The sequence below is a fragment of the Saccoglossus kowalevskii genome, chromosome 4 (assembly GCF_978046115.1).
Source record: "Saccoglossus kowalevskii chromosome 4, keSacKowa6.1, whole genome shotgun sequence".
Lineage (NCBI taxonomy): Eukaryota > Metazoa > Hemichordata > Enteropneusta > Harrimaniidae > Saccoglossus > Saccoglossus kowalevskii.
Window position 1 is genome coordinate 20,254,848 of NC_140644.1, and position 21,849 is coordinate 20,276,696.

Sequence of the window (21,849 nt, forward strand, 5' to 3'; positions counted from 1 at the left end):
AGGGTAATAACTATTTGAAGGCTAGTTTATAGGGCAACAGTACGATCATAACCACTATCTGACGGCTAGTTCATGTCTAGCAGTGAGATGGCAATCACTATCTGAAGGCTAATATATACAGCAACAGTAAGATAATAACCAAGCTATCTTAAAAACATGTGTACAAAACAATTGCATAATAATACATCTATATTTATTCTTTCAAATATTAATTTTAAATAACAAAATAAACTTTTTACAAACTGCAAATAACATCAAGTGACATCAAGGAAGTTACTGGCCTATAGAAATAATTATTGTTATAAAATATATTTTTTTTTTCAAATTACAATAAAACTCAATAATTAAAAGATTTTACTATTTTACACCATTGTAACACATTGTTTGCACATGTGGCTGGTACTTTTTCAATCATCCGTTGCAATATTACACCAAAGTTACCAGAGTGATGAGGTTGTTAGCTACATTTCTGATATATTACCATGCAAAACACCTTAAGTTGAAAATACAACCCATGAAGGTAGAGACTGTACTGACAATTACTTTCCAACATTTATGACATGTGTAAATCACATTAGTTACAGTGAAGGGCATAAAGCTGGGTATGTTATAAATATTTCATACATGTAAATTTTCATAAATCAAAATGATTGTTAGAAATCACATGGATCAATCCAGAAATGATGTGGCGACATTGTGAGTTCTAATTTTAGTTTGTTAATATCATCCAATCAGAAAACCCTTTATTTTAAATGAGATGTTGCAATTGCTATGTCACGTCAAGTTATTCACGTACATTATTGGCGTAGACAGTGTGGATCTTCTCAGCCAATCATTATTAAATATTTAAATTTGAATGAAAGCTGATTGTCAGTATACATTATAAACTAAGATGCGGCTTTCTGCCTTTTACTGTATTACCTGATATTTATGAAGTTTAAAAATGATAATCTATGGACGGAAGATTAATGAATTCTTGGAAGGACTATGGTATAATGTTTCAACAGTAAATGATATCAGAATGCTAACAAATCTTGGTAATAGAAATTCCAATCACCTTGGCAATGTTAGCTTTAGAAGATTTATTTTTATGTTTTTTAAACAGTTCAGTTATTTACTGTATGCCACAATTTACTATTTTCTTACTAAGATCAATATGGCAGAAGCATTCCAGATGTATACATATTTGTTAGTGTTAAAAAATAAGCTGACACACATGGGAAGAGAAAACCATGTGTCAAATAAATTAAATATGCAAACGTGTGTCATTTCTATCACAGATCTGTAAACTGAAATTTTCGCGAGTCAATATTGTAAATATTTGTAGCAGGGAACATTTCAATGGGCTACTAGACTCATCTACTGATTGTTTGTAAATGTAATAATTTGGGTTCCACTTTTTGCCCGTAATAATCTTTAATGGACAGTGTACCCCTGCACACAGCCACAATTTCCGCCATCTGTTGGTCATTAATCTTGTCACAGTATTCAAGATCGATATGACTCATACGGGGGATGTAACTGATGGAACGACGTGGCACATGCAGGTCTTCAAATTCCTGAAAAACAGAAGAAAATAAATGATGGATGGAACAAAATTAATCAGAAATGGAGTATTTTAACTACCCTTGTAACCTTCTCATTTTGAATCCCGAACAGTACACCTTTTTATTACAAACTGCAAATAACAAAGTAGAATTGTATGAGTAGTAGTGTCTGTAAACTTGCCATATACAACTATAACATTATCATAAACTGTGACAGAATAGCCATATATGGAGATGATATCTGAAACACTGCCCATATATGGAAGAACACTTACTTCATCACTCGAGAATCCCGATATTTGCATGGCACTCTCTTTCGCCTTCAGTCTTAATAAAGCTTGGCATCTCCTCCATTTGTTCAGGTCTAATAAAGAGCAAGTCAACATATAACCATGCGATGTCGAGTCAAATATTTGTAGTGTGTAGGCATGTTTAGAGCCGCACAAATCACGGTAGAAGTTCTTTCAGTTTTAAATATCAATCTTGATACTTTACGTTGCCATAATAGCTCATGAAATAACGCCGCTGACAGTGCTTTTTTTTATTCATTTGGTCTATTAGCAAAGGCTTTCAGCAGGTGATGTATTAAGGAAATGCTGAATGAGGAATATTATATTATTGTGATATTAGTATCAGTCAGAGATGAATGTCTTGTAGATTATTTAGGACTCCAGAGAGTCCAGAAGTTTGGGTGTGCAAGTATATGTGGTACGAACATTTTGACGACTTCAATTTAACTTTACATCGCCTTGTGACACAACCTACATTGTGACACCCACACTATTTTCATGATTGATATTAATATTTAATCAAATTTAAGTCAAGTTTGCAAAGCTTAGGTTTAGTATAGGTGGAAGGTATGGTCCAATTTATAATAATATAATTATACCGTACCTACCTACCTCCTTTACTAAACCTACCCGGGGTAAACTTCGCAAACATTTATTTGATAAGTCACAGGATATTCAACTTTCATTTAATTAAACTTAATTAAAATGCAATTCTATGTTGAATTGCACTTGTGATTGTAATTGAGTTTAATTAAATTCCAATTAAAACAACTATGAATGAGCTCATTTTAATTGAGTTCATATCGCAACTACCGGTATATTAAAAGTTAATCCAACATGTGACGTTGAAAATGTACATCATAATTAAAAACAGAGTAATAGCTGTAAAATGGATCTTTAGCAAAGTCAGCATTATACAAGCTAACTTGGCTTCTTGTAAGGATGAAATAGTTTTAGTCAGAGTGGCTACAAAAATGCAATGTTTATACTAATTTTAACAGGCATGTACATGTAAAAGTGTATCTGAAAAACAATTGCCAAAAATGACAAGCAATACTACTGCACCATGAGTGATGTAAATATCAAGTTGGAAAGAATTCACCCCAGGTATGCCAACAAACATGGTTATGACTTGATTTTTTTGATTGATTTTTTATGTCTCTTAGGACATTGGTTTCCAGTCAGTCAGTCAATCAATCAATCATAAATGGAACAAGAAACAAATCAATTTGCATGCGCAGACTATTATGAGTCCTGTTTGGATAATTTACCGTACTTCCCCGAGTATAAGCCCAGGGACCTGAATATGTAAAATCAGAAAAAATAATACTTGAGGACCACCTCAGAAAAAATAATTTTTTGGTGCGTTTAAAACTGTAACCATCTTCCCAGCCTCGAAACATTATCCAAATTACATGCGATCTGTTAACACTAATTTCGACAAAAAACAGTGACTTTTTTCCCTAAAAGCTGTTGATTCGCAATTTTCGAAAGGTAAACTGAAGGTGTGGGAAGTATTTAAACCTTTCACGGCCGCCAACAAGTCATATCGAAGAATAGTTTGCTCGTTCACACCCCATTCACAATAGTCTCAATGGACATGATTATTTGGAAAAGTAGTGACCAGGTTTCACGACTTGACGATCACATGCCGTTTGGAAAACTACTATTAAATATGGATTATTTCAGTATTGCAACATCGGGGTTCATTCCAAGTAAATAACAGAATAGTAAACGTGCGAACAATGCAAGTTCGCCCGCCCGCCGTGCACTCTGAAATTAATGCAAGTTTTCTCATAAGAGCTGGAACCAAACTACTGTACCAATCATGATTTTTATGTAATGAAATACACTTTTTACATGCATATTTTAATAAATGTCGTCAACGCCCCGTAAAAACACCTTGGGCCTATACTCAGATGCCCTCTGTTTTTGGTCATTTAAAAAGTTGAGGTGGGCTTATACTCTGGGAGGGGGTTATACTCGAGGAAGTACGATATAAATTGAATCTGAATTGAAATAATTTTGACATGGATCAACACAAGTTTCTAAATAATGATGTTTTTGTTACCTGCTATGATGGGAAGGAATGGCTTAGATGTAATACACTTCAATCCAGCTAGATTAACATCAAGTAAATTAGAACATGATGAGAACAATGCAGATATAGATGCATCTGTTAAGTCTGTAAAAAACAAGTCATTGTCAATGACACGTCCCCGTTCCGTTCATATTTGAGTGACATATACATTCAAAGCAGATCATGACCGAAATGCACCTGCATATGTACAACACATTGTGCTAAATCTGAACAAAATCCATCCATGCATGACTGAGATCCGGTTCTGGAATTGTGAAAATACGTGATTTTGATGCATTTTCGGCCTTAAAATGGCCATCATTCCGCTATTGTTAAGCAGATCATGAAACAAATGCACATATCTATTTGTGACATGATGTACCATGTGTGTGTGAAGTTTGAACTTGATCAATCCAGACATGTCTTGGATACGGATCCAGAACTGAATTCTTTAACAAAATGGCCGCCAGTCGGCCATTTCGAACTTGATCCGAAAAAAAAAGACGTGCATCAAGGTCCTATTATGTTTAATGTATGTACCAAATTTGAACAAAATCCATCCATGCATAACTGAGATACGGGTCCGGAATGGTGAAAATGTGCGATTTCAATGCATTTTCGGCCTTAAAGCGGCCCCCATTTGGCTATCGTTAATGAGATCATGAAACAAATGCACATACATATTTGTGACATGATGTACCTTGTGTGTGTGAAGTTTGAACTTGATCAATCCAGACATGTCTCGGATACGGATCCAGAACTGAATTCTTTAAAACAAAATGGCCGCCAGTCGGCTATTTCGAACTTGATCCGAAAAAAAAAATGACGTGCATCAAGGTCCTATTATGTTTAATGTATGTACCAAATTTGAATGAAATCCGTCCATGCATAACTGAGATCTGGGTCCGGAATGGTGAAAATGTGCGATTTCAATGCATTTTCGGCCTTAAAGCGGCCCCCATTTGGCTATCGTTAATAAGATCATGAAACAAATGCACATACATATTTGTGACATGATGTACCTTGTGTGTGAAGTTTGAACTTGATCAATCCAGACATGTCTCAGAAACGGATCCAGAACTGAATTCTTTAAAACAAAATGGCCGCCAGTCGGCTATTTCGAACTTGATCCGAAAAAAAAAATGACGTGCATCAAGGTCCTATTATGTTTAATGTATGTACCACATTTGAATGAAATCCGTCCATGCATAACTGAAATCCGGGTCCGGAATCGTGAAAATGTGCGATTTCAATGCATTTTCGGCCTTAAAGTGGCCGCCATTTGGCTATCGTTAATGAGATCATGAAACAAATGCACATACATATTTGTGACATGATGTACCTTGTGTGTGTGAAGTTTGAACTCGATCAATCCAAGCATGTCTCAGATACGGATCCAGAACTGAATTCTTTAAAACAAAATGGCCGCCAGTCGGCTATTTCGAACTTGATCCGAAAAAAAAAATGACGTGCATCAAGGTCCTATTATGTTTAATGTATGTACCACATTTGAATGAAATCCGTCCATGCATAACTGAGATCCGGGTCCGGAATGGTGAAAATGTGCGATTTTGATGCATTTTCGGCCTTAAAATGGCCGCTATTCAGCTATCGTTAATCGGATCATGAAACAAATGCATGTGCATATGTCCCATATAATGTGTGATGTATGAGTGAAGTTTGAACTTAATCGGTCCATGCATGTTCGAGATACAGGTGATCACGGACGCACGGACGCACGGACGCACACAGGGCAAAACATAAGTCCCCGTTTTCGGACTGCGTCCGAACGGGGACTAATAAAGTAGTTGAAACTTTATGTTTTACACAATATAAATACTGTGGAATACTTTATTTTAGCTGAAATTAATTTTCGCTGAAAAGATTCTTTGGGTGTTTTGTATGGATTTTATTTTCACTAATTTTTGACAAGTGAAATGTAAAATATAGGAAAAAACGAATATTCGCTTGATTCTATTTTCACTGATTCATTCCTTCAGCGAAAATAGCAAAAATTAAGTCCAAGCGAAAATAAAGTATTCTACAGTAAGCTATTTAGCGTAGTCCACATAGTACCACATACCTACACCAATTTCAGTTAAAAAAAGTGTTACTTTTTTGAAACCTGTCTAAACCAAAATTGTTCAGTTTACAGTAGTGATACTTGTCTGATTTGATTTGTATGTTATTTATGTGCATTTTATGACCTCCTTTACTTACAGATTTTTAAGGTTAAAAAAATAAATGTTCGCTCTTTGAAAAAGTGAGATATATTCCAGACGAACAATACAACAGTAGCTTTAAAACAATACAATGCAACAAGCACTGCCTTTAAAACAATGCAATGTGACAACCACTGCCTCTACAACAATACAATGCGACATTGGCTGCGTTTAAAGAATAGTACTTACTTGAATTCCAACTGATATCTACAAATACCAACCACGAAAGCGACTTTGCCATGACAGTAATACCCGCATTGGTGATTTTATCCGCTCCAGACAGACTTATTTGTTTGATATTTGGACAATTCTCTGATATAGTTATTAAAGCAATATCTGAGGCAGGACACTTTCTCATTTTTAAACTTGCAAGGGAAGTACAGGATTTAGCTATAGACAGTAAACCTGAATCGGTCACGTCTTCACACCACGATATGTCCAAGTTGATAAGCTACAAAACAAAACAAAAAATACACTACATTTATGGTCAAGACAGCAGCACTTTAAAGTGTCTGTGAAATGCCTGCTATTTTCTGGCCCCTAAAATCATTTATTAGTAAATCAATATTATTATTTGATATGTTATTAAGCACAAAATAAATTGTTAAAGTGAAAAATGGGTTTCAAACTCAATCTACGCCAATTTTATTTTTATGTATTTTGGCGCCCTTTTATTTTGGCTGGAGTCAGAAAAGCTGTAAACAGTCAACTGTTTTAAGATAGGTGGCGTGGCTACAACACGAGCAATCTCAAATTTACATGTGTAATCATTTTCAACCAAAAAAAACAATAACTGTTAATTTCAGTGGAACACAAATTTAAAATGGGAAATATGAGTGGACATTTCACTGGCACTTAATATCATCACATGAAAAGACTGTTCTAGCTATTCATTAATCAGATGAAACATAACCTTCAGAAAAAAAATTATTGCAATTTTGCCATGATTTAAGTGTCTCCAGGTACAGTAAGTACCCCTGACATGTTCTCCAGGTACGGTAAGTACCCCTGACATGTTCTCCGGGTACGGTAAGTACCCCTGACATGTTCTCCAGGTACGGTAAGTACCCCTGACATGTTCTCCAGGTACAGTAAGTACCCCTGACATGTTCTCCAGGTACGGTAAGTACCCCTGACATGTTCTCCGGGTACGGTAAGTACCCCTGACACGTTCTCCAGGTACGGTAAGTACCCCTGACACGTTCTCCAGGTACGGCAAGTACCCCTGACACGTTCTCCAGGTACGGTAAGTACCCCTGACAGGTTCTCCAGGTACGTTAAGTACCCCTGACACGTTCTCCAGGTACGGTAAGTACCCCTGACACGTTCTCCAGGTACGGTAAGTACCCCTGACACGTTCTCCAGGTACGGTAAGTACCCCTGACACGTTCTCCGGGTACGGTAAGTACCCCTGACATGTTCTCCGGGTACGGTAAGTACCCCTGACATGTTCTCTGGGTACGGTAAGTACCCCTGACATGTTCTCCGGGTACGGTAAGTACCCCTGACATGTTCTCCGGGTACGGTAAGTACCCCTGACATGTTCTCCGGGTACGGCAAGTACCCCTGACATGTTCTCCGGGTACGGCAAGTACCCCTGACATGTTCTCCGGGTACGGCAAGTACCCCTGACATGTTCTCCGGGTACGATAAGTACCCCTGACATGTTCTCCGGGTACGGTAAGTACCCCTGACATGTTCTCCGGGTACGGCAAGTACCCCTGACATGTTCTCCGGGTACGGCAAGTACCCCTGACATGTTCTCCGGGTACGGCAAGTACCCCTGACATGTTCTCCGGGTACGATAAGTACCCCTGACATGTTCTCCGGGTACGGTAAGTACCCCTGACATGTTCTCCGGGTACGGCAAGTACCCCTGACATGTTCTCCGGGTACGGTAAGTACCCCTGACATGTTCTCCAGGTACGGTAAGTACCCCTGACATGTTCTCCAGGTACGGTAAGTACCCCTGACATGTTCTCCAGGTACGGTAAGTACCCCTGACATGTTCTCCAGGTACGGTAAGTACCCCTGACATGTTCTCCAGGTACGGTAAGTACCCCTGACACGTTCTCCAGGTACGGTAAGTACCCCTGACACGTTCTCCAGGTACGGTAAGTACCCCTGACACGTTCTCCAGGTACGGTAAGTACCCCTGACACGTTCTCCAGGTACGGTAAGTACCCCTGACATGTTCTCCAGGTACGGTAAGTACCCCTGACACGTTCTCCAGGTACGGCAAGTACTCCTGACATGTTCTCCAGGTACGGTAAGTACCCCTGACATGTTCTCCAGGTATGGTAAGTACTCCTGACATGTTCTCCAGGTACGGTAAGTACCCCTGACATGTTCTCCAGGTATGGTAAGTACCCCTGACATGTTCTCCAGGTACGGTAAGTACTCCTGACATGTTCTCCAGGTACGGTAAGTACCCCTGACATGTTCTCCAGGTACGGTAAGTAATCCTGACATGTTCTCCAGGTACGGTAAGTACCCCGGACATTTTACAAACACACAATGTCCCAGTACATACATGCTAACCATTTGAATGAAAAAAACAAAGATGGAGAAAATTCTCTATATGGATGGAGTTCTCATTCAATGTATCCCTAATAAATTGCTTTGTAAAGGACGATGTCAAAAGATCGATGTCGGATAAAAAACTTAATTCCTTTAGTTTTTTTCCAAAACCCCCACCTCCCACTGAAACTTAATTGATAAATATTGGTCATGGCGTCAGACTACATTCACCATTAAATACAAATTGATAATCGTACAGAAGTATTGCATAGCAGTTGGTTGTCGGGTGGGTGTAAAAAGAGTTTACAAATGCACCTCATTTGACGCACATATTTACACTCGAACCAAACCATTTTCTTGTCTTGGATGTGTTTTTTTCCTTTTCGGTTATTTCTGTCCGTGTTTGGATAAAAAAAAAAAACGAACTACAAATACTCCAAGATTTTTTTGACTTCATTAAAAAATAAAATCGTTTTTCATCCGACATCCATGCATCTTTTGACGTCGTCCCTAATTAATATTGCCACATACCTGAGAACCCAAAAATTGGGCAATGGTATGCAAAGTCTTATCTGTTATATTAACTTCAGCTAAATAAAGACTGTTTAAATTTGATTCATGGTTGACCAGTACAGGTGCAAGACCAGCGTCTGACAGAAAATTGACACCTGTATATTAAAACATTAATAAATAATTAATATTATTCAAAATAATAAGAACCAGTATTGTGTTGTTAGAGAATCTACAATGTAGGCAAACAAGAGTTAAAATACTATGAAATCAAAATCTCAAACCTTGATTGGTGATATGGATTATATTAGAACATTGTTACGCCCAGAAAATACAGACGTAGTAACTGTTATGCCAACATTCCTGTAAGCAGTAATTGCATCACACATTTGACCCATTATCATAAGGTAATTGCACTTCCTAAATCATAAACTTTACCCTCTGACCCATTATCATAAGGTAATTGCACTTCCTAAATCATAAACTTTACCCTCTGACCCATTATCATAAGATAATTGCACTTCCTAAATCATAAACTTTACCCTTTGGCCCATTATCATGAGATAATTGCACTTCCTAAATCACAAACTTGACCCTTTGACCCATTATCATGAAGTAATTTCACTTCCTAAATCATAAACTTTACCCTCTGACCCATTATCATGAGATAATTTCACTTCCTAAATCACAAACTTGACCCTTTGACCCATTATCATGAGGTAATTGCACTTCCTAAATCACAAACTTGACCCTCTGACCCATTATCATGAGATAATTTCACTTCTTAAATCACAAACTTGACCCTCTGACCCATTATCATGAGATAATTTCACTTCTTAAATCACAAACTTGACCCTCTGACCCATTATCATGAGGTAATTGCACTTCCTAAATCATAAACTTTACCCTTTGGCCCATTATCATGAGATAATTGCACTTCCTAAATCACAAACTTGACCTTTGACCCATTATCATGAGGTAATTTCACTTTTTAAATCACAAACTTGACCCTTTGACCCATTATCATGAGGTAATTTCACTTCTTAAATCAAAAACTTGACCCTTTGACCCATTATCATGAGGTAATTGCACTTCCTAAATCACAAACTTGACCCTCTGACCCATTATCATGAGGTAATTGCACTTCCTAAATCACAAACTTGACCCTTTGACCCATTACCATGAGGTAATTGCACTTCCAAAATCACAAACTTGACCCTTTGACTCATTATCATGAGGTAATTGCACTTCCAAAATCACAAACTTGACCCTTTGACCCATTATCATGAGGTAATTGCACTTCCTAAATCACAAACTTGACCCTCTGACCCATTATCATGAGGTAATTGCACTTCCTAAATCATAAACTTTACCCTTTGGCCCATTATCATGAGATAATTGCACTTCCTAAATCACAAACTTGACCCTTTGACCCATTATCATGAGGTAATTTCACTTCCTAAATCATAAACTTTACCCTTTGGCCCATTATCAAGAGGTAATTGCACTTCCTAAATCACAAACTTGACCCTTTGACCCATTATCATGAGATAATTGCACTTCTTAAATCACAAACTTGACCCTCTGACCCATTATCATGAGGTAATTTCACTTCCTAAATCACAAACTTGACCCTTTGACTCATTATCATGAGGTAATTGCACTTCCAAAATCACAAACTTGACCCTTTGACCCATTATCATGAGGTAATTGCACTTCCTAAATCACAAACTTGACCCTTTGACCCATTATCATGAGGTAATTGCACTTCCTAAATCACAAACTTGACCCTCTGACCCATTATCATGAGGTAATTGCACTTCCTAAATCATAAACTTTACCCTTTGGCCATTATCATGAGATAATTGCACTTCCTAAATCACAAACTTGACCCTTTGACCCATTACCATGAGGTAATTGCACTTCCAAATTCACAAACTTGACCCTTTGACCCATTATCTTGAGGTAATTGCACTTCCTAAATCACAAACTTGACCCTCTGACCCATTATCATGAGATAATTGCACTTCTTAAATCACAAACTTGACCCTTTGGCCCATTATCACAAGATAATTGCACTTCCTAAATCACAAACTTGACCCTTTGACCCATTATCATGAGATAATTGCACTTCCTAAATCACAAACTTGACCCTCTGACCCATTATCATGAGGTAATTTCACTTCTTAAATCACAACCTTGACCTTCTGACCCATTATCATGAGATAATTACACTTCCTAAATCACAAACTTGACCCTTCGGCCCATTATCATGAGGTAATTGCACTTCCTAAATCACAAACTTGACCCTTTGACCCATTATCATGAGGTAATTTCACTTCTTAAATCACAAACTTGACCCTTCGGCCCATTATCATGAGGTAATTTCACTTCTTAAATCACAAACTTGACCCTCTGACCCATTATCATGAGATAATTGCACTTCCTAAATCACAAACTTGACCCTTTGACCCATTATCATGAGGTAATTTCACTTCTTAAATCACAAACTTGACCCTTTGACCCATTATCATGAGATAATTGCACTTCCTAAATCACAAACTTTACCCTCAATATACAATTATTGTCACTTTCTCAGAGCATCAATGGCAATTTTTAAACCTCGTGCCTTTAAAGAAAATTTAACAAAGAACACAAGTACTGCATCAGTTACAATGCTTACAACACAACTATACTGTTGGCAAGTATTGAAACACATTTGAGGCCACAGTAAAACGTAGTATGACATGCTGAATTAACTCACCTCCAATGTCTAAACATTCTAACTTTGGACATTTACTTGCCAACTCACAAAGACCAGTGCACCTAATGGCATCACAATCAACCTTCCAAGATAAAAAAAAGCAGCCACTCGGCTGAGAATAGCTCCGCTGTTAGCACATTTCAATTAAATAACTGAAGATATCACTAGAAAATGAACAAATCTGAGAGAGGTCTACATGTAGTACCTATATATATAATATCAAAGCAATTGTTGCATATACACCAGGTATCAAAATAATAAGAATTGTGGTTATCAAGAAGTCGAAAAGGTAAAAATTTGAGACGGACAATGACGGACGACGACGACGACGACGGACAATCACTCATATGATAAGCCTCGCTCGACAAAGTCGACAGCGGAGCTAAAAATTTGTAAAAACTTATTTTTTTCATTTAAAGGAAATTGTACAGGTACATTACATACAATGTACATTGTAATGACACAAACACTGAGAAAACAGAATCTACAGCTTCTATACATACATTTGTATAGTGAATTCTTTTGTAAATTACTTGGTGTACATTGGTGTACAGGTGCCACAAAACCACACACACATCATGTCTTTCCATTTCTTCACAAAGATAGGGACTGTTTTATTTTTACCAAGATGTTGAATTCAATTTTCCTCACACAACTGATATCTGACCTTATTTACTGATGGAAATCCTTCCTTAAGCTTACAAGTGTAACTATTTCTTTTTAAAATTTAAAATATGATTCAAAATTGGCCCATATCACCAATCAATGTGCCTCGTGCGATTCTGTCACACCCATTCAACAAAAATGCAAATATTTGTGTTGATGCGCTTGATATCATGTTGATCGACATTGATTAGGTTGATAATATAATAAAAATTTAAATCAGTGATATAACAATTTGCATTTTAGCCATAAGTGTTAGGTTGCACATTTTTCAATACTGCAAAACACTTTTTAAACCTAGACGTGTCCATGTTCATATTACATGCAGCAATAGCATTATATACCAAATAATTGCATTACATAATCCTCCGAGTTCTCAAATTTGAGAAATAAAAATTAACCAGATGTACTAATAGTATAATATGTACATGCATGTTAAGTTTTATTTTATTGGAACTTTTCAGATCAATTTACAATAGTAGTAAAAATAATCTAATTTTCTTAAGTTGGTCATATTGCATACAATTGTAAAAGAATAATGAATGTGTATGCTGTAAGTGTAATGTTATATGTCTGTGTCAATTTTGGATCAAATCAGCCAATGCATAATAAGTTAGATACAGTGGTTACAGATGGATGGACAGACGCACACCAATCACTAACAGGAACTAACAAGGTTTCCTGCTGTAACTTACCAGAGCCAGATGATTCAAGTCAGGAGAATTTGAAATGATCCAATCCAGTGTAGAATTTTTCAGCATGGGCCACGATATGCAGAACTTCTTTAAGCTTCTATTGGCTGAGAAGAAATCTTGAAGACAGGCATCCCCAATATGGTTATCAAACGTGATGTTACTGATATCTAATGAAGTCAAGTTTGGTTGAAATAATTGTGTCCTTTCTACTGCCTCTTTAGTCTTGCCATCTTCACGTCGTTTACAAAACTTAATTTGACCAGCCAAAGACAGATCACTGATCTTAATCCCACATGCTCTCAATTTTTTTATTGTGGCTCGGTCTTTTTCTTCATCGGTCATCTTCTTCAGAGATTCAAGATTATCCTGCTCCATTTTATCATCGTCTCCACCCTCTGCAAGATTACCACTGTTTAGTTTAACAGCTGACTGGCTCCCTTCAAGCTCCACATTTATATCATTTAAACTATGGGCAAGGTACTCATTCATAGGATCAGTGTCAACTTCACTATATTGGTCAGTTTTGTTTTCTTCAGTGCTCTGACCGTTGCTATGGTCACCTTCTCCATCACTATCATCTTTGCTATTCTGTTTAGTGATTTTTTCCTCTAGCATCTTTTTATGTCTAATGAGATCAGATACAATCCTTTCATCGTCTACTTCTCTGTCCAATACCTCCCCGTCCTGCGACACGGCGAGCTGCACTGCTGTGGCCAGATTGTATCCTGCTAAATACCACAGAATACTACAATCCATCTAATAAAGAAACAGAAATATCAAATTATAACAATTAAAAGATTAAAATCATAAAGTAAAACCTGGATTCATATTGTAACTAATACACATTTACTCAATTGAACTAAGTTAAGTTTAATCTGCACTCTATATAAATATATTTCTCCACTGAGTTCTAGGTCCATCCATGAAATTATTTCCTAGCATTGTAATTCTCACTACAGGTAATTGGGCTATACAGATTCTTCACTCAGCGATTTAAAATGTTTCAGCATGTGAAATGAGTCATTTTAATAAGTCAACATTTGAAACATATTATTACAAATGTCAAAATTACATACTGTATTTGTATATAACAGTATATAACAGTGACTATGTTAAAATGGGATGAGGAAATTACTTATTTGAGTGTAAAATGATGACATACCTCAGTCCATGATGCATTGAAGGTCTGCAAGTGTGATCCAAATAATTGTGCAATGTATCGTACACAGGTATTGGTCAATGATTTACATCCAGATATATTAATAGATGCTAGATTACATGCTGCTGAACACGGACTATCTCTCTTCTTTTTTGGAGAGCGCTTTGGAGAAAATCTTGTCTCGCTTGTTTTGATGTGAAACGCATTGTCTGTTATTTCAGTCGAGGCAATGTCGAGATGTTTCAATGTTGCACAGTGAAGAAGAATCAGCTGGAATTAAGTACTAATATTATATATCTGCCATGTTACAAGTAAAATAGTTAGAATGGTTGTAGAGTTGGACAAACTATACAAACCAACTATGATGCAGTACAACAAACACTGTACACTATCATATCTATACTCGCCTGTATCATATTTACAACTCGCATGAATAGCTATATCTTGCCTGTACCATATCTATAACTCAATTTTTTTATAACTCGCATGTATATTTAATTATATCTCACCTGTGCCATATAACTCACTTATATCTATAACATTAACTTGCCTTAATCATACATGCAACTCACCTGTGTATCTATAATTTATTTGTATATCTATAACTCCCCTGTACCATATTTATAACTCACTTTATAACTCGCATGTATATTTAATTATATCTCACATGTACCATATCAATAACTCACCTGTGCCATATAACTCACTTATATCTATAACATTAACTCGCTTTAATCATACATGCAACTCACCTGTGTATCTATAATTTGTTTGTATATCTATAACTCCCCTGTACCATATTTATAACTCACTTTATAACTCGCATGTATATTTAATTATATCTCACATGTACCACATCAATAACTCACCTGTGCCATATAACTCACTTATATCTATAAAATTAACTCGCCTCAATCATACATGCAACTCGCCTGTATATCTATAATTTGTTTGTATCGTATCTATAACTCACCTGTATCATGGCATCAGTTACAGAACTACAGCTCACCATTGACAATGACGTCAAACATGGCAGTGTTCTGCATATTATAAGACACATTTCTAGAGTCACCAGGCGTTCATCATCTTCATCTACTGCCAGGATTTGTATCTTATGGCATCTAATGACAGCAATTACGATAGCAAATATAATGTGCTGGATTACTCTATATAACTGGAAATTATTTATACCTATCAATCAATGCAGGTTATTTCATTTTACAGATTTGTCATGAATTACACCACATGTAAAAATTACATACCACCGCAGGGTTACAGCCAGAAAATAAAAAAGTATCTGTGTAAAATCTATATTGAAATGCAAAATAATATTTGCTGGTCTGGAGCCAGTAGTAGTCTATTTTCAATCAAAAGTTGATATGTTTGTTTAAATTTAGCCCATCTAAAATGACAGGCAGATAGGTGGCTCACTAAAAGCCTGCACCACAAATAAAGATGACATGTACGCAAACAGACAACCAAATTTGTGAATACATTGTGTTGATTGGCTGGTTGCAAAAAGAGTAGCTAAAACCACACTTACTTTTCCAAAGTTTTCTTTATCTTGTATATGTTTTGAAGACTTGAACATCGTTTTATACCTAATTCCTTTATATGTGGCGGAGCCATTACAAAAAGTAATTCCTCACTTAATATGTTTGGGTATGTATCGATGAATTCATTGAGGATATCTTCACTGATTGGATTGAAAATGCCAGTCTCTAGTTGTTTAATTAACACATTAGCTTTATCACGGTATTTTTTTATTTTGTCATTATGGTCAATCAGAGTTTGAATAACAATCTTTTTTGACAGGAAACATAGCGACATAACACTCATCTTTACAGCAGTTTCTGAACCCTTCAACTTTGACTTCAGTACTGTGAAACAATAATATTATGAGATATATTAATCATTTGAATAAAGCACTCTGTGATTGGGTTGGTCTATTAGATATAGAACTAACATCATCATAAAAAGTTGTTTTGCATTTGAAACAGTGTGGACAATTCGAACAGATGACAAACATATTTTGAACAAAAACTACACTATTTCAGTCAGTCTTGTGACTGGTAGCTTCTCAGCCCAGTTTGCCCTCATAGGAGGAGTGAGTATTTGCATATATATATGAGTATATATGAGTATATATGAGTATATATGAGTATATATGAGTATATATGAGTATGTATGAATATGTATGAGTATATATGAGTATATATGAGTATATATGAGTATGTATGAATATATATGAGTATTTGCGCGTGCGCGCGCGTGCGTGCGTGCGCGTGCGTGTGCGTGTGTGTGCGTGCGTTGTTTAGAAGTGCTAATTTTTGGTACTGTACATGTCTAACTGTGGTTGTGAATTTGTTTCAGACAGCAAGCCATCAATTGGCCGACAATAAAACTGTGTAGCAAAAATAGTGACTTCAAATATAATGACACTGGCTCCCTGAAAGCAACATCGTTTTCTACACAGCTGTATTGTCAGTCATTTAGGCGATTGATGGTTTGGTGTACGAAACAAATTTACAGCCATGCAAGATATGCATTTTTTTTCATCTCTAGTACTGTGACTGGATTCAAACCAGTGCATTGTCTATTCCTCATTCCTTTGTACAACAAGGATACAAGAAACATATACAGAGTAGCGTACGTTGTCACAAGGCCTCTCCTGTATTCATATTTGAATGAACCGACAACACAGCATTTTGACACAACTTTTACAATATACGAAATTCAAATATTCGTGTAATGAAAATGTCAAAACTACTCATCAAAAGTTGCGTGGTTTTCATGTTATTTACATTTCTGTTTCACAAGTCCCCTCCAGGCCTCCCTCGCTTGACACATTATTGTACATGTAAAAACAATACGATTTCATAAACAATCTAGTGACTCTGCTAAACACAACACAGACAACTCTAGTACCAATCACAGACGCTCGGAACGTTTCTTGGATAATAAAATAGACCTAAAGTAAGGTTGGTATACTAGGTCATTATATGAGTGGTCGGCAAATGTACCGACGACTGACTAAGTATACCGACCTTACTTTAGGTCCAATAAACGTTCCGAGCGCGTGCGAGTACCATCACTTCCGGGACTAACCCTGCGTACAGTGCTGTGTGTACGGGGACGCGTTGGTTGATAGATGTCCCCACCACGTCATCTTTGGTACCTGGGCATGCTATTTCATTAAAAAAGCTATATTTTTCAAAGTCCCGGACTTTGTCTATGGAAGTGTGCAGGGCTGTGGTGGGGACATCTATCAACCAACGCGTCCCCGTACACACACAATTTATTAACTCATAACAACCTACTGAAGGAGGTTAAAGGTTACAACAACAACAAAAATTACAGATAAAAATTAATCAAATTACAATGGCTAATAGTTTAAAGACAACCAGAAACAGACTAAATTGAAGTTAGTAACGGAAATATATAATAAAGTAAAATGAAACGCCAACAAAAAACTATAAACTGAATATAAAAACAAAAACCCAATGAATAGGTTTAAAACAAAAAAAAAGTTAATGACTAAGTAGGTGCTGCTGTCTAATAGCAGAGCTTTATTTCAGATATTGTGCCAGAGGAATTGCTAAGTTATTATTTGACATTATTTTTATGAATTTATTTTCAGGTGTGAGATTAGTAAAGTCAGGAATAATTTTTTCAGCTTCATTGTATAAAATGACCCTCTCTTTACTATATACTGGGCATATTATGAGGAAGTGATGTTCATCTTCAATATCATTTTTATTACACAATTTGCAGATTCTGTCGCTACTTTTGATTCTGTTGTGTCTTCCTTTTTCAATTTCTAAACTGTGATTGCTCAGTCTGAATTTAATTAGGGTACTTTTCAGTTCTTTATTTTTTAGCTTAGTTTTCCAAAATGAAGTTTGTTTTAAATTTTTTGTAAGTCCTCAGTTTGTTTTTTGTATTAGTGTTTTGTCTGTTAACATCATTAATTGAGTTAATCCAATGTTTTATAAATACATTTTTTATTTTATCATATATCCGTGACATTTGTGACAATTTTAGCTCATTATTGTCAATATCTGATAGTGTTGTATTTGTAGATTTCAGTACTGAGTTAAGTTCATTGTACCACTTACTTTTTATAGTCTTGTTAAGTGGGAAGGCTTCCTTAATAATGGGGTTTTTAATTTTGTTTAGGTGGTTTGTATATTTCATTAACTGTTTTTTAATGAATAAATCAATAGGATATCTACCCAACTCACTATAAATTCCCAATTTCGGAGTGTTTTTTGAAACGCCTAGGATGAAGCAACAAAAGCTGAGGTGTACATCTTCTATAGTAGAGTTGAATGAACTTTCTTCAGGCCATACTTCACATCCATATATAAGAATTGGTCTTATTAGTTTATCAAACAATGATAACAATAATGAGGGACTGAGGCTTTCATTATGACCTAATTTGGCTTTCAAAGAGAATAATGCTTTCATTCCTTTGTATTTCAGATGTTTCATAGCAGCTTTAAATTTTCCATTAGGGCTGAGAACAATACCTAAATAATTATAATTTCTCACGATGTTAATCTCATTCCTTTCAAAAAAGAATAAATCACTGCCATAGAGTTTATTATTTTTATTAAAAACCATAATTTTTGTTTTTTCTGTGTTCACAGCGAGTTTCCATTTCTGTGTGTATTTTGAGACATTATCAAGGGCATTCTGGAGGCCACTTTTGGATTTAGAAAGAATAACTATATCATCTGCATACATTAGACAGCTGATTGGTGTGTTATTTAAATTTGGTGGATCACATGATTCATGATCCAGGGTATTAGTTATGTCATTAATAAAAATGTTAAAGAGTGAAGGGCTCAGATTACACCCTTGCTTAACACCCAGTGTTGAATTAAATTGATTGGTTAGTCCATCTTTCATTTTTATTTTATATTTTATATTACAATACATGTACATACTTTTTATAATTTGATACATTTTACCTGTCACCCCACTGTTTAATAGTTTCCAGAATAGACCATCATGCCAAACACTATCAAAAGCCTTTTTCAGGTCTACAAAACAGGCATAAATTTTGTTTGTTTGCTTTAGCTTCTTCTTTTTTTCATTCACTGTATTTTCATGCTGATTGTTGTTGGTGTGTTTTTCAGTAATAATTTTCAATATAAATAGGTTGTCAGTTGTACGACGACCTTTTCTGAAACCAAACTGTTGGTGGGACAAAATGTTATTTTTCTCAATAAAAGTGGTTAGCCTTGTATTAAGGATACTTGTAAATAGTTTGCCAAGGCAACTGGAGATTGTACGCAGGGCTATTCCGGGTTAACAATTTTGTCTCCATATTCAGCGTCCCTAGCGATTTTTGCGTGGAACCCTTGAAAGCATGCAGCTCGAAAATAAAAACACAAGTCTGACCTCACTGGTGATAAGCCAAGATATGTTGACTGACACAGTTCACAGAAGGTCCAATATTACACAACAAGTTAGCAACATCCACGAAGAAACAGTGTCTGGAATACGAGTGTGAAGTCACGAGTGTGAAGACAGCGTTCGGTTTGATTCGCGTTCGATTCACGTTCGATTCGCATACATTTGATGTACAAATTGAAATACATATATTTACACAAAACATATATATAGCATATTTTGTGCAGTAAAACTAGAGATTAACCTATTTCTTTTGGAGAAAATCATGGTCATCTCACAGTCTTGCTCACATAGGAAGTCACGTGGGCTCAAACAGGTATAAAATCGCTATAGAAACAGACGAGAAACGAATAAATATGTTTCAAAAAACACGAATCATATGTAAAAAAAATATATATAGTCTCAAATTATCACCACTCAATTTAAAAAAACAAATGAAATCTCCGAAACAAGGACGTTAATGATGTTTTTATTTATAATCATTGCCCTTTGACCTTCCGTACATTCGCATGCGAGCCAAGGAACTGTCATGCGCACCATGAAAGTATCTATAACCTTGATTTACACAGAAAATACCAAATTAATTATTTTTCCGCACAAAAATAGTGTTAAATTAGCTGAAATTGCCATATATCAACATTTGTGATACATGTACTTCAATTTCACGTGAATCATACGCGAATCGAATGCGAATCGAACTGCACGTTGTCTTCACACTCGTGTCTGGAATGCAATTTCATATCCTCGGGGGCGGAGCTACGTCACGGACGTTCTACGTTGCTATGGGCTTTGTGCGCGCTGCTGTGGAACGCCGGTGGATCTAGCTGCAGTTCTGTAGCTCGCTTGGTTTCGCTGTCGGTTATTTTGTTCGTTCCTGGTTTCGCGTTAACACCACGCCGAACAAAATAACCGACAGCGAAACCAAGCGAGCTACAGAACTGCAGCTACGGTGGATCCGGTGAAAACTCGAGAAAATAACACAAACTCAACTTTGAAGTAATCCTGAACAACCAAATTCATATATGTTACACACGTAGGGCTAATCTTATTACACTGTTCAGGGGACTCTCAACAACCATCGCAAAGTACCGTTTTCTGCGCGTTTTTGGTCTTTGTTTTCACCGCGAGGGTTGCCAGGCGGTAGAAAATGCCCGGATGTCCCCCCCCCCCCCGAGGATACATGAGGAGGCCGCCATCTTTCAACAGAAACAACTGTGTTGATTGGACGAAAACAAAACACCCAAGATGCACGGCGCACTCAACGTTTGGTTGGTTTGTAAGTTGTTATAATCCATAATTGGCCCAAATGTTGGCCTTTGAGATTGGTGTTCTGAGCTTGTGGCGTAAATACAGTATTTTCTATAAATGGAATAGCACATTTATTGCTTCTATTCAGAGAGTTTTTTTTCTTCAAATTTTGGTAAAATGTTATCACATATTATATTATAGCATTATCAATACAAGTTGATTTTATGACGTCATTGCAGCAGATTATTCGCGAAACTGTATCTCAAGATTATTGAGCATCAAGGCTCTGTGCCATGAATATCAATACAATGTTGTTTTCGAAAACGAATAAAGGAGAAACTATTTAAAAAGAAAAGAAATTGTTAGATAACAACTTGAAGTATTTCATACTGAAATGGGCATCAAATAAAATGGTCCATTGCCAATAACAGCGGATATCAATATCGAAATCAGACAATTTTGTGAGGGCGTCGTCGTCTGCTAAAGCACGCTCGGCCAAAACGTTCCATCTAGTACTCGTAGTTTAAAAGGCGGTTGTGGGGAGATTCATTTCAATTATTGATCTTTTATTCATAACCATGTTTTCTTCGTATTTCATTTTTTGCATGTAATGCTATGAGAAACTAGCACACCCAGTTGTAATTTGGCCAATATGTGTTCCGAACGTCGGAGTAAACACCGTATTCGTAATCGGGCAATGAGAACGCCTCCCGCCCTACAAATTGTTACT

General features: G+C 36.4%; 1 protein-coding gene across 1 annotated transcript; it reads right to left on the reverse strand.

Annotated features, from left to right (window-relative positions):
* Positions 1-171: 171 nt before the first annotated feature.
* On the reverse strand, positions 172-20,009 carry LOC102802577 (uncharacterized). Its single transcript, XM_085497931.1, has 11 exons — positions 19,860-20,009; positions 15,994-16,330; positions 15,424-15,571; positions 14,454-14,720; positions 13,292-14,047; positions 11,934-12,015; positions 9,191-9,327; positions 6,329-6,590; positions 3,909-4,022; positions 1,823-1,911; positions 172-1,559 (listed from the first exon to the last, which is right to left on the reverse strand). Exons 2-11 carry the CDS (start codon positions 16,287-16,289, stop codon positions 1,356-1,358), a joined length of 2,355 nt encoding a protein of 784 aa, XP_085354057.1. The 5' UTR covers positions 16,290-16,330; positions 19,860-20,009; the 3' UTR covers positions 172-1,355.
* Between the last annotated feature and the right edge of the window lie 1,840 nt (positions 20,010-21,849).

Bases quoted from the DNA above. Each gene is read 5' to 3' on its own strand.
- LOC102802577 (XM_085497931.1), bottom strand. From the start codon at position 16,289: ATGAGTGTTATGTCGCTATGTTTCCTGTCAAAAAAGATTGTTATTCAA. The intron at 1,912-3,908 runs GTAACAAAAACA...GCTCTTTATTAG, and splicing joins ATTCCTTCCCATCATAGCAG to ACCTGAACAAATGGAGGAGA. The intron at 1,560-1,822 runs GTAAGTGTTCTT...TCTGTTTTTCAG, and splicing joins CGGGATTCTCGAGTGATGAA to GAATTTGAAGACCTGCATGT.